The 12,428-nt window shown below is 48.1% G+C and overlaps 1 protein-coding gene across 1 annotated transcript in view; it reads left to right on the top strand.

The window, feature by feature from the left end:
• The first annotated feature begins 3,742 nt into the window (after positions 1 to 3,742).
• LOC140719878 (killer cell lectin-like receptor subfamily B member 1B allele A) overlaps positions 3,743 to 12,428 on the top strand; it is a 62,713-nt gene continuing 54,027 nt past the window's right edge. Inside the window, exons 1-4 of the mRNA XM_073034803.1 lie at positions 3,743 to 3,769; positions 4,387 to 4,513; positions 5,719 to 5,838; positions 9,008 to 9,157. Of these exons, the coding sequence (XP_072890904.1) occupies positions 3,743 to 3,769; positions 4,387 to 4,513; positions 5,719 to 5,838; positions 9,008 to 9,157 (424 nt within the window). The remainder of the gene's footprint in view (positions 3,770 to 4,386; positions 4,514 to 5,718; positions 5,839 to 9,007; positions 9,158 to 12,428) is intronic.

Raw genomic sequence — 12,428 nt, forward strand, 5'->3', positions numbered from 1 at the left:
TCACTTACTTATAGAATGTTCTGCGGTTTACCTTAACCCCGTCCTGCAAGGCATTCTAATGTCCAATTCTGGCTCTCCTAATTTCTTTCTTAAGATCCCGCCTGCTAGTTTTATAATCTTCTAGATCTCTGTCATCAACTAGTCTTTTAAGCATTTCGTAAGGCCTTCTTTTACTTGATAAGATTTAAAACAGCCTTTGTACGCCACTGTTGCTGTACCCTACCATCCATTCCCTTTCTCATTGGAACGTTAGAACTGCAAGCAAATATCCCCTGAACATTCGCCATTTTTCTTTCGTGCATTTCTGAGAACAATTAATCAATAATTTCTCCATGCACACTGTGAATGGAGGTGCTAGCTGGAAAGGCCGAATTTAGCCTTCCAACATCTTGCCTGACAGCTTCATATTTTCCCTTACTGTAATTAAACGCTTTGTTATATTATCTGTTCCTATCCTTCCCCAATGCAGGAGATGGAATTGTGATCACTATCTCGTTTGAAGATATGATGTTGTGGTCATTACCGAGACTTGGATGGCTCAGGGACAGGAATGGTTATTTCAAGTGCCGGGTTTTATGTATGTCAGAAAGGACAGGGAGGGAGGCAAAGGAGGCGGGGGCATGGCACTGTTGATCAGAGATAGTGTCAGGGCTGAGAAAAGGTTGACGCCATTGAGGAACTTTCTACGGCGTCTCTGTGGGTGTAGATTAGGAACAGGACGGGGTCACTAACTCAACTGAGTGTTTTATATATATATATATATATATATATATATATATATATATATATTTATATATATATATAGGCCGTCCAGTACTAATAGGGATATGGAGGAGCAGATAGGGAAACAGATCATGGAAATGCGTAATAATAACAATTATGTCGTGATGGGAGATTAAATTTCCCAAATATCGATTCGCATCTCCCCAGAGTAAGCGGTTTAGATGTGGCGGAGTTTGTCAGTTGTGTTCCGGAAGGTTTCTTGACATAATATGCAGATAAGCCTGCAGGAGGAGAGGCTGCACTTAATTTGGCATTTTGAAATGAACCTAGTCGGGTGTCGGATCGCTCAGTGGGAGAGCATTTTCGAGATAGTGAACGTAATTCTATATGCTTACCAATACCATTGGAGAGAGATAGGAACAGACAAGTTAGAAAAACGTTTAATTGGGTTAAGGGGAATTATGAAACTGCCAGGCAGCAGACTGAAATCTGAAATTGGAAACATGTTCTCAGGGAAAAGTACCGTGGAAATGTGGCAAATATTCAGGGGATATTTGTGTGGAGCTCTGCATAGGTACGTTCCAATGAGGCAGGGAATTTATAGTAGGGTACGGGAACCGTGGTGTACAAAGACTGCATTAAATTTAATCAAGAAGAAAAGAAAAGCTAACAAAATGCTGAGAGAGATAGGTAATGTTAGTAACCTGTAAGATTATAAGGCTAACAGGAAAGAGCTTAATAAAGAAATTATGAGAGCCAGAAAGGGCCATGAAAAATTCTTGGCGGGCAGGATTAAAGAAAACCCCATGGCCTTCTGCAAGTACGTGAAGAATAGGTGGATAACCCGTGAAAGGATAGGACCTATCAAGTGTGACAGTGGGAATGTATAAAGGAAGCGGATGAAATAGCAGGGGTACTTAATGAATACTTTGCTTCAGTATTCACTATGGAAAAGGATCTTAGTAATAGTAGCGATCACTTGCAGCAGACTGAAAAACCTGAGCATGTAGATATTAAGAAAGATGATGAGCTGCAGCTTTTGGTAAGCATCAAGTCGGATAAATCACCGGTACCGGATGAGATGTAACCTAGACTACTGTGGGAGGCGAGGGAGGAAATTACAGAGCCTCTGGCGATGATGTTTGCATCTGTAAAGGAGACGGGAAAGGTTCCAGAGGATTGGAGGGTTGCGGATGTTGCTCCTTTATTCCAGATACTGTTAGAGATAGCTAAGGGAATTATAGACCAGTGAGTTTTAGCTCAGTGGTTAGTAAGTGGATGGAGAAAATCCCGAGAGGCAGGGTTGATGAACAATTGGAGAGATTTAACATGATCGGGAATAGCCAGCATGATTTTGTCAATGGAAGGCCGTGCCTTACGAAACTGATTCAGTTCTCTGAGGTTGTGACTAAACACATTGATGAATGAAGAGCAGTAGGCGTAGTCTATATGAATTTCAGCAAGGCATTTGATAACATAACCCCTGGAAGGATTATTGAGAAAGTAAGGAGGCATCGAATCCAAGGAGGAATAAGTGATGGAATAACTGAAGTGGATGAGGAAATATGTGGGAAGGAGAGGAAATAAAGCGGTTCAGGTCAGAAAATGAATGAAGGTGTAGAGGAGAGAGGAAGTGGAGAGAGGTAGGGAAGTTGTTGAGGTGGGCGAGGTGATTTGGACAGTGCCAGGCGAGGGTGGGAGAAGGAAGAGAGGGACTGAGGGAAACGAAAGGAAGAGGAAATGTGGGACATGGAAGGAGGAAGGTGTGGTGGGAGAGAGCGGGAAGCTTAGTGGCAGGATGGGAGGAGGGCTGGAGACGGGATGGGAGAGATGGGCCGAAGGAGATTAAGGTGGACAGTCGGAAGGGACGGTGGAATACAGAAAGCTTCTGTGAGTGTGTAAGCACATCTGCGTGTCAGAGAGACAGGAGTGTTGGCCGTGGAGAGAAGAAACAGAGAGGGGCGGATGGGGGACAGAGTGGAGTAAGTCAATGGGGAAGAGTTGACAGTGGGGCAAAGGTGGGCGAGAGGAGGTAGAAAAAAGAGCAAGGGTTGAGGAGGGGAAGAATATATGATAGAAAGAGAGACAGCACAGTGGGAGGGAAAGGGGAGAATTAAAAGGGGAGACTGGGGGAGCCTTTCAAATGAGAACGAGAGGAACAGACAGAGATTGCCACGGAATAAGGAGGGAGAAAGAGGGAGTGCGCCACTGGATGAGGAAAGCGAGGAAAGCCTGTGGAGGGAAGGAGATTCGAGGTGAATCGTTCACCTCATTCGGAGGAAGGTTGTTTAATCATAGTCATGAGCAGGGGCAGTGGGAACGTTCAATGCTCAAAACAGGAACCAGCTGGGGGTTCATCTGTCCCGGATAATTGAGGATCTGTATGAGTGACAAAATCCCTCCAAGTTCCCTTCTCATTTCTGCACTCCGTCTCAACTCACCTCCTCCAAATTTTTTCCTTTCTCTGTCCCGCCTTCGATTCCACATTACCTCAGTCCTTCCAGAATTCCTCCTGCATCTCCACCGCGCTCTCCATCCTTCCTCTCCTCCTCTCCGCTGACTTGTTTCATCCTGATCTCAATCGCTTACCTCCGTTCACCGATCCTCTCTCTCCAATCACTCCAACTCTCCGGCCTTCATTTCTCCAAGTCTCACCCTCTCCGCTCATTTTCCCCATCTCCATCACTCCTTCCTCCCTCTTCTCTCCACACACCCCTTCTCTGCCGACCTTCTCCACAGTCTGTCAATTATCACCCACCTCTCGACCTCTACCCGACACTGAATCATCCTCTCTTTCTCCCCACTCTCATTACTCTTCCCTCACCCACTCTTAGTCCTCTGCGACACCCCCAATCTCTCTGCTCCCGGCACTTCCTCCCCCTGCTCTCGGTTCCTCTATTCATCAGCTCTTCATCCGGCATTGGTTGGTACCGGTCTAACCCACTTGTTAACACAGGCTTCCTCTGACAACGGTTGCTTCCCCTGTCTGAGCTCAGAGACGCAGAGAATCCTCGGCAGGATGGACCGGAGCGAGAGCTACATGACTGTAAATATGGGAAGAAATGACTCACGGTCTCCTTCCCGAGGTGAGTGCGGCAGAGAGACAGGCGACTGATCTGTTCTGCTGCTTATCCTGGTGTGTGTGATCGGACGGGTGGAGGGAGTTTCACATTATGTCTGCCCGGGAGTGTGTGATGAGTGAGTATGGAGGGAGTTTCACTCTGTGTCTGATCTGGCAGTGTGTGACGTGACAGTGTGGAGGGCGATTCACTCTGTGTCTGACCCCGGGAGTGTGTGATGAAACGGTGTGGAGGGAGATTCACTCTGTGTCTGACTCCGGGAGTGTGTGATGAAACGGTGCGGAGGGAGATTCACTCTGTGTCTGACTCCGGGAGTGTGTGATGGGACGGTGTGGAGGGAGATTCACTCTGTGTCTGACTCCGGGAGTGTGTGATGGGACGGTGTGGAGGGAGATTCACTCTGTGTCTGACCCGGGGAGTGTGTGATGGGACGGTGCGGAGGGAGATTCACTCTGTGTCTGACCCCGGGAGTGTGTGATGGGACGGTGTGGAGGGAGATTCACTCTGTGTCTGACTCCGGGAGTGTGTGATGGGACATTGGGCGCGAGCTTCACTCTGAGCCTGACTCTGGGAATGTGTGAAGGAACGGTGTGGAGGGATTCTCAGTCTGTCTCTGACCCTCGCTGTTTTGTCCCCAGCTGAACTTGATGTATCGTACGCGGAAGTTAATTTCAAGATCCCCTCGGCGCCCCGGGTCCGGGCAGATCGAGGTCAGTTTCATTTTTGTTGATTTTACCCTGTTTAGCTGATGCGTCCAATCCTGTCGAGAGATCTCAGGGAAAACGTACCTAATGATTGCCTGTTTGAGCATAAGACGGAGAGAACGCGTGGGAGAGATGATGGTGCATTTGTTTGAGGGACGGTGGTGAGGCTGCTGTGAGGAGTGAGCGCCCTTGGAGGGGCGGTGAAGAAGGAGCGCCTTGGGATGGTTTGTGGAGAGTGGGCTGTGAGAAGGGTCGGTGAGGAGAGGTATCATGGATGTGCCGTGTGGAGGAAGGGGCGATGAGGAGCGAGCGCTGTGGGATGGGGTTGCGGAGATGAGTGAGCGCCGTGTTGGTGTGGTGAGGAGGGAACGCGGTATAAATCCATAACCGCTCTTTCACTTTTCTTAACCCGACTCACTTTTCATTCTTTTCACTTATCTCCCTTTCCTTACATCCTCACACCCTCTCCTCTCTCCTTCTTCCTTTCTTCCGCCTCCCCGTTTTCCCCACTGTCTCCCACTGTCCCGTTCTCTTCGCCCTCTCTCATTGCCCTATCTCCCTCCCGTCTCTCCTCTATCACAGTCACAGTCGCTACCACTCTCGGTCTCCCCATGGCGCTCTTTTCCTCTCTCTCCGCTCGGTGTCATCTTTCCCAGTCCGCCCCTTTCGGTCTTCCAACCTCGCTCTGTCCCTAAACTTGCCCCTCAACGCCCGTCAGCCCTCTCCTCCTTTCTATCCACGACTATCTACCTTTCCCCGACGCGTTCTCCTCCGCTCTACTCTTTATCTCTCTCTCTCTCTCTCTCTCAAATTCTCTTCTTCTCTCTTCCCCATCCCTCTCCCACTTTTCTATTCCCCTCACTCTCCCTTTTCAATCCCCCTCTCTTTCGTCCTCACTCACACCTTTTCCTGCCCTGTCACTGCTCCCTACTTTCTCCCCTGGCCCTTTCCAGCTCTTAGCTTTATCTCACCCCCTCCGGTCTTCTCCTATCATTTCGCATTTCCCCCTCCCCCCACTACTTTCAAATCTCTTACTATCTTTCCTTTCGGTTAGTCCTGAAGAAGGGTCTCGGCCCGAAACGTCGACAGCGCTTCTCCCTATAGATCCTGTTGTGTTCCACCAGCATTTTGTGTGTGTTGTTGTTTGAATTTCCAGCATCTGCAGATTTCCTCGTGTTCACGCTCTTTTTCATCTGCTCTCCCTCTCCCAGACGGTGTGAACTCCACCTACTCAGATGTGAACTTTCGTAAAGAGGAACCCCGCATCGATGGGAGCGAAGATCCTTCCATTGCCTCGGGACCCGGCCGGTTGTCAACCACTGCACAAACAGGTCAGAGTTCACAGCGCTGACGTCAATCTGGATGGGTCACGTGTCACACTCCCTAGTATCCAAATTTCTAATGCATCTGCTTCAAACACTTCCTCTGTCAACTCGTTCCATAGACTGACCACAATCTGGGTAAAACAAGCTTGTCACTCGGCTCCGCAATTAAATCCCTTTCCTCTCTCATCTTAGACTTGTGCGCTCTGGTCCTCGATTCTCCAGGTCTACGAAAAGTAACTGTACGCACTCTCCGCTCTTGGTTTCATACGTCTCTCTCAGGTCATCTCGACGCTCCAAGGACTAAAGTCCCAACTCGTCCGACATCAATGCATAAATTAATCCCTCGAGTCCGGCAACATCGTCGTTCTCCTCCTTCTCTATGCTCGACTCTTACTCCCCAATCGTCCCGCACTACCCACCTTACTCTCTCTGTCCTTCTTCTACTCTAGTCGGTTCCCGATTCTCCCCAACCACTCTCCCTCAAGCCTTTCGCCATCCAGCCCTTCTTTCTTCCCATCTCCTCACTCTTCTCCCTCCGTCCCACTCTCTGTCCCTCCCTCCTCACTTTCTCGTTCCCTCTCTCTCGCCCCTGTCTATATCCTTCTGTCTAACAGCCTCTTCCGCTCTCATCTCTCACCTTCCACGCCATCCACTCTCACCTCAATCCTGTGCCATCTGGTTCCCGATACCCCGGACCTGAAGAACGTCTGTGCTCTTTCACCCTGCCTGCGCCCCTCGTGGTTTTATACAACTCTGTAAGGTCGCCCCTGCGCTCCAAGGAATAAAGTCTCGAATTGCCCGATCTTTCTCCATGCCTCACTCCCCCGAGTCCAACATCCTCGTAAACCTTCCAGCACAGTGGCCTTTCCTATATCAGCGCGACCAACACCGAACAAGAGCGGCGTCACTGTACATCTGCAACGTGACCTCCCGACTCCTGTACCATCATCTTCCAGAGCGGTGTACCATCTAAGACCTTGTTAACGTCTAGCTAAATTACATCTACTCCCCGTCCTTCCCGATCATATTACCCCGACAACTGTCACTGCGTCTCAGGACATCCAGTATATCTCTCCCTCCTGCATTTTCCACATTCCGCATCTCCCCCTCCATTACTCTCTCACCGCTCCGTTCTATCCCCGTATCTCTCTCCATTCCTCTCTTCGATCTCCAAGAGTGATCTACCATCTGGGATATTGTGACAGTATTTGTTAAAGTCAGTGTAAATTTAAGAACCAATCAGGACAAACAGGTCGTCCGCAATCAAATCGATCAGTCTAATCTCCACTGGCCCCACCGCTTATACAGTGCAGCCCAACAATAGCTCATTGAAGTCCCTATCCATCGCTGCCCTAATCAGCCGTCCTGCTGTCTTACACCAAAGATGGAAGTATGACACGTTCTCTCCGTGGAGACTGTCTACATTTTCTGCTGTCTCCGTGCAGCAGCCAGCATTACCACAGACCCCCACCCAAACCAGCCGGACTCCCTCCCACCGGGGAGAAAGGTACGAAAACACGTCCGACCAGTCATAAGTATTGCTCCTGTGCCGTTTTTCTCGGATTATCCAACGCCCACTAGGACGATCAGATGGACTCGTGACCTCACGATCTACCTCATCGTGGCCCCTTGCAGCTTATCGTCTGCCTGAACTGCCCCCTCTCAGAAACTGCGACACTTTATTCTGCAGGACCTCTACTGATTGTGATGTATATAGAAACTTTGAAACATAGAAAACATACAGAACAATGCAGGCTCTTCGGCCAAAAAGTTGTGACGAACATGTCCCTACCTTAGAACTACCTAGGATTTATCCATAGCCTTCTATTTTTCTAAGCTCCATATAACCATCCAGGAGTCCCATGAAAGACCCTATCAGTTCCGCCTCCACCACCGTCGCCCGCAACCTATTCCATGCAGTCACCACTAACTGGGTAAAAGAAATACCCCTGATATCTCCTCTGTACCTACTTCCAAGCACCTTAAAACCATGTCCTCTCGTGCGAGCCATTTCAGTCATGGGAAAAAAAGACTATCCAAACGATCAATGACTCTTATCATCTTGTACACATCTATCAGGTCACCTCTCATCCTCCGTCGATCCAAGGAGAAAAGGCTGAGTTCAGTCAACCTATTCTCATCATGCAGCCTCTGAAATCCAGTAAACATTCTTGTCAATCTCCTCTGCACCCTTTCTATGGATTCAACGTCTTTCCTGCAGTGAGGCGACCAGAACTGAGCACAGTACTCCAAGTAGGGTCCGACCAGGGTCCTATATCGCTGCAACGTTACCTCTCGGATCCTAAATTCAATTCCACGATTGATGAAGGCCAATACACCATACGCCTTCTTAAACATAGAGTCAACCTGCGCAGCTGCTTTGAGCTCGGATCTCAAGATCCCTCTGATTCTCCACACTGCCAAGAGTCTTACCAATAATACTATATTCTGCCATCGTATTTGACCTATCAAAATGAATCGCTTCACACTTAACTGTGTTTAACTCAATTTGCAACTTCTCAGCCCGGTTTTGCATCCTCTCAATGTCGCGCTGTAACCTTTGACACCCCTCCAATTATCCACAACACCCCTAAACATTGTGTCATCACTGGTGACCGACGTCCATGCAGAATATGACCCGTCTGCAACCACTTTTTGCCTTCTGTGGGCAAGCCTGTTGTGGATCCACAAAACAGTATCCCATTGGATCCCATTACTGCTTACTTTCTCAGTAAGCCTTGCATTGGGTACCTTATAAAATGCATTGCTGAAATTCATATACACTACGTCATCTGCTCTTCCTTTATCAATGTGTTTCGTCAAATCCCCACAAAAATTCAATCAGTCTCGTAAGGCACGATCTGCCCTTTACAAAGCCATGCTGACAATTCTTAAACATATTATAACTCTCCAAATGTTCTTAAGTCCTGCCTCTCAGGATCTTCTCCATCAACTTACCAACTGCTGAGGTAAGAATGACTGGTCTATAATGTCATCAGCAATCTCTTCTCCCTTTCTTGAATAAAGGAATAACATACACAGACCTCCAATCCTCCGGAACAGCCCACGTCTCCATTGATGATGCAAAGATAATCGCCAGAGCCTCAGCAATCTGGCAATAAATTGTCTGATTAAACATTTATTGTGATCTTTTGGTCTTATGGTTTCTCCACAGCTGCGCAAGAACGGGCGTCGTCAGTGAAGATCGGAAATAGACCGTACCGTCTTATCTGCATAATCTGCCTAGTTACGTCCGCCCTCATCCTGACAGTGGCCGGTGTCTTGATCCACGGTGAGCGGAAAGGTCTCCGGATGGAGTCAGACGGTAAATAAAGAGTAAAAAACAAAACAGTGAAACCAAAACCCCCTTACCGTAACACCGATGGAATAAGGCACCATACATGAAGTTTAGGAAACAATGATCAGATGAGTCTATTGAGAAATATAGGGCAGAAAGAAAAGAGTTGAAGAAGGGGCTGTGGACAGAAAGAAGGGACCAAGAGAAGGCCTTGGCGAGTTGGGTAAAGGAAAACCCCAAGGCATTCTTCAATTATGAGAAGAACAAAAGGTTGACTGGAGTGAAGACGGGACCGATTAGAGATGAAGGTGGGAAGATGTGCCTGGAGACTGTGGAAGTTAGCGAGGTCCTCAATGAATACTTCTCTTCGGTATTCACCAATGAGAGGGAACATGATGACGGTGATGACAATATGAGTGAGGCTGAAGTTCTGGAACATGTTGATATTAAGGGAGAGGAGGTGTTGGAGTTGTTAAAATGCATTAGTACGGATAAGTCCCCGGGACCTGTCAGAATATTCCCCAGGCTGCTTCACAAGGAGACAGAAGAGATTGCTGAGCCTCTGGCTAGGATCTTTATGTCCGCGTTGTCCACGGGAATGGTACGGGAGGATTGGATGGAGGCGAATATTGACCTCTTGTTCAAATAAGGTAGTAGGGATAGTCCGGGTAATTATAGAACAGTGAGACTGACGTCTGTGGTGGGAAAGCTGATGGAAAAGATTCTTAGAAATAGAATCTCTGGGCTTTTAGAGAATCATGGTCTGAACAGTCAGCAGGTCCTTGTGAAGGGCCGTTGTCGTGGTGTGGATGTGGAGGTGGCAAGTTTGCAGACGGCAAAAGGTTGGTGGTGATCTGGATAGTGTAGAGGATTGTCGAAGATTGCAGAGAGACATTGATAGGATGCAGAAGTGGGATGAAAAGTAGCAGATGGAGTTCAACACGGAGAAATGTGAGGTGGTACACTTTGGAAGGACAAACTCCAAGGCAGTGTACAAAGTAAATGGCAGGATACTTGTTCGTGTGGTGGAGCAGAAAGGAACTGTGTGCACATGTCCACAGATCCCTGTAAGATGTCTCACTGGTAGATAGTGTAGTTAAGAACGCTTATTGTTGTTAGCTTTCATAAGTCGAGGGATAGAGTTTAAGAGTCGCGAGATAATGATGCAGCTCCATAAAACTCTGGTTAGGCCACACCTGGAGTATTGTGTCCAGTTCTGATCTCCTCAATGTAGGAAGGTTGTGGAAGCGTTAGAAAGGGAACAGAAGAGATTTACCAGGATACTCTCTGGTTTAGAGAGTGTGCATTATGATCAGAGATTCAGGGAGCTAGGGCTTTAATCTTTGGAGAGCAGAAGGATGAGAGGAGAGATGATAGAGGTATACAAGGTATTAAGAGGAATAGATAGAGTGGACAGCCAGCGCCTCTTCCCCAGGGCACCACTGCTCAGCACAAGAGGACATGGTTTTAAGACGGAGTGGGATGTTCAAGGGGGATATTAGAGGAAGGTGATTTACTCAGAGAATGGCTGTTGCGTGGAATGCACTGCCTGAGTCTGTGGTGAAGGCAGATATACCAGTGAAGTATATAGCCTGGAGAAAGCAGAGTGTCGTGGTGGAGGAAATACAGTCGAAATGGAGGGCTGTGACTAGTGGTGTTCCACAAGGATCGGTTCTAGTACCTCTGCTTTTCGTGATTTTATTAACGACATGGATATGGGGGCAGAAGTGCGGGTGAGCAAGTTTGGAGACTACACGATGTTTGGTGGTCTTGTTGGATAGTGTTACGGATTGTCGAAGATTGCAGAGAGACATTGATAGGATGTAGAGTGGGCTGAGAGGTGGCAGATGGAGTTCAATCCGGACAGGTGTGAGGTGGTACACTTTGGAAGGGCGAACTCCAAGGCAGAGTACAAAATAAATGGCAGGATACTTGGTAGTGTGGTGGAGCAGAGGAAACTGGGCATACATGTCCACAGATCCCTGAAAGTTGCCTCACAGGTAGATAGGATAGTCAAAAGTATTATGGTTGTTAGCTTTCATAAGTCGAGGGATAGAGTTTATGAGTCGCGATGTAATGATGCAGCTCCATAAAGCTCTGATTAGGCCACACTTGGAGTAGTGTTGTCCCGTTCTGATATCCTCACTGTAGGAAGGTTGTGGAAGCGTTAGAAAGTGTGCAGAGGAGATTTACCAGGATGCTGCCTGGTTCAGAGTGTCTGCATTATAATCAGAGATTAAGGGAGATAGGGCTTTACTCTTTGGAGGGAAGAAGGATGAGACAAGACAAGGTAGAGGTATACAAGATATTAAGAGGAATAGATAGAATGGACAGCAAGCACCGCTTCCCCAGGTCACCACTGCTCAAAACAAGAGGACATGGCTTTATGGTAAGGGGAGGGATGTTCAATGGGGATATTAGAGGTAGTGTTTTTACTCAGAGAATGGTTGGTGAGTGGAATGCACTGCCTGAGTCAGTGGTGGAGGCAGATACACTAGTGATATTTAACAGCCTACTAGACAGGTATATGGAGGAGTTTAAGATTGTGGGTTGTACGGGAGGCAGCGTTTATGGGATCTGCATAGCATTGCGGGCCGAAGGGTCTGAACTGTGCTGTACTGTTCTATGTTCTATAACACGGACACACCCCAAACCGTGATAAAAACACGGCCTTTACCGTAACACAGTCAAGACACATGCTGACACCGACACGCCAGTCACCATAACATCAACAATGCTGTTACCGGAGCACGGCGCGACCTTCAGCGAGACGCAGATACTCTCCTAACCGCGACACTGACACGATCATCGCCGTGAGACACATGTGTCTGCTACACTGACCGCAACGTACCGCACACTGTAACATCGACATGCCCCTGACAGTGTTACTGATAAACTCCTCAATCGACACCGACACACACCTCACAATGACACCGACACACTCTTCACCGTGACACGGAGGTACCGCACACCGTGATACCTTCACGCTCCTCAGCGTGATCCATTCTGCACCGCATCGTGACAACGACTCACACGTCACTGTTACACCAATTACCGAAACAGTATCACCGCTCAACGTAATACCGATGCACCGCTCACTGAGGCAATTACCCACACCTCACCCTGACACAGGCAAACTCCTTAAGGTGATACCGACACCTAAATTCACAATGACACCGACATAATCCTCTCCGTGACACCGACACACACCTCAGCGTGTCACTCTCACACACACCGAGGCCATGACATGTCTCTCACCGTGGCAATGACATACACTTCTGACAGCAGGAGAGTGTGA

The sequence above is a fragment of the Hemitrygon akajei genome, unplaced genomic scaffold (genome assembly GCF_048418815.1).
Source record: "Hemitrygon akajei unplaced genomic scaffold, sHemAka1.3 Scf000033, whole genome shotgun sequence".
Classification (NCBI taxonomy): domain Eukaryota; kingdom Metazoa; phylum Chordata; class Chondrichthyes; order Myliobatiformes; family Dasyatidae; genus Hemitrygon; species Hemitrygon akajei.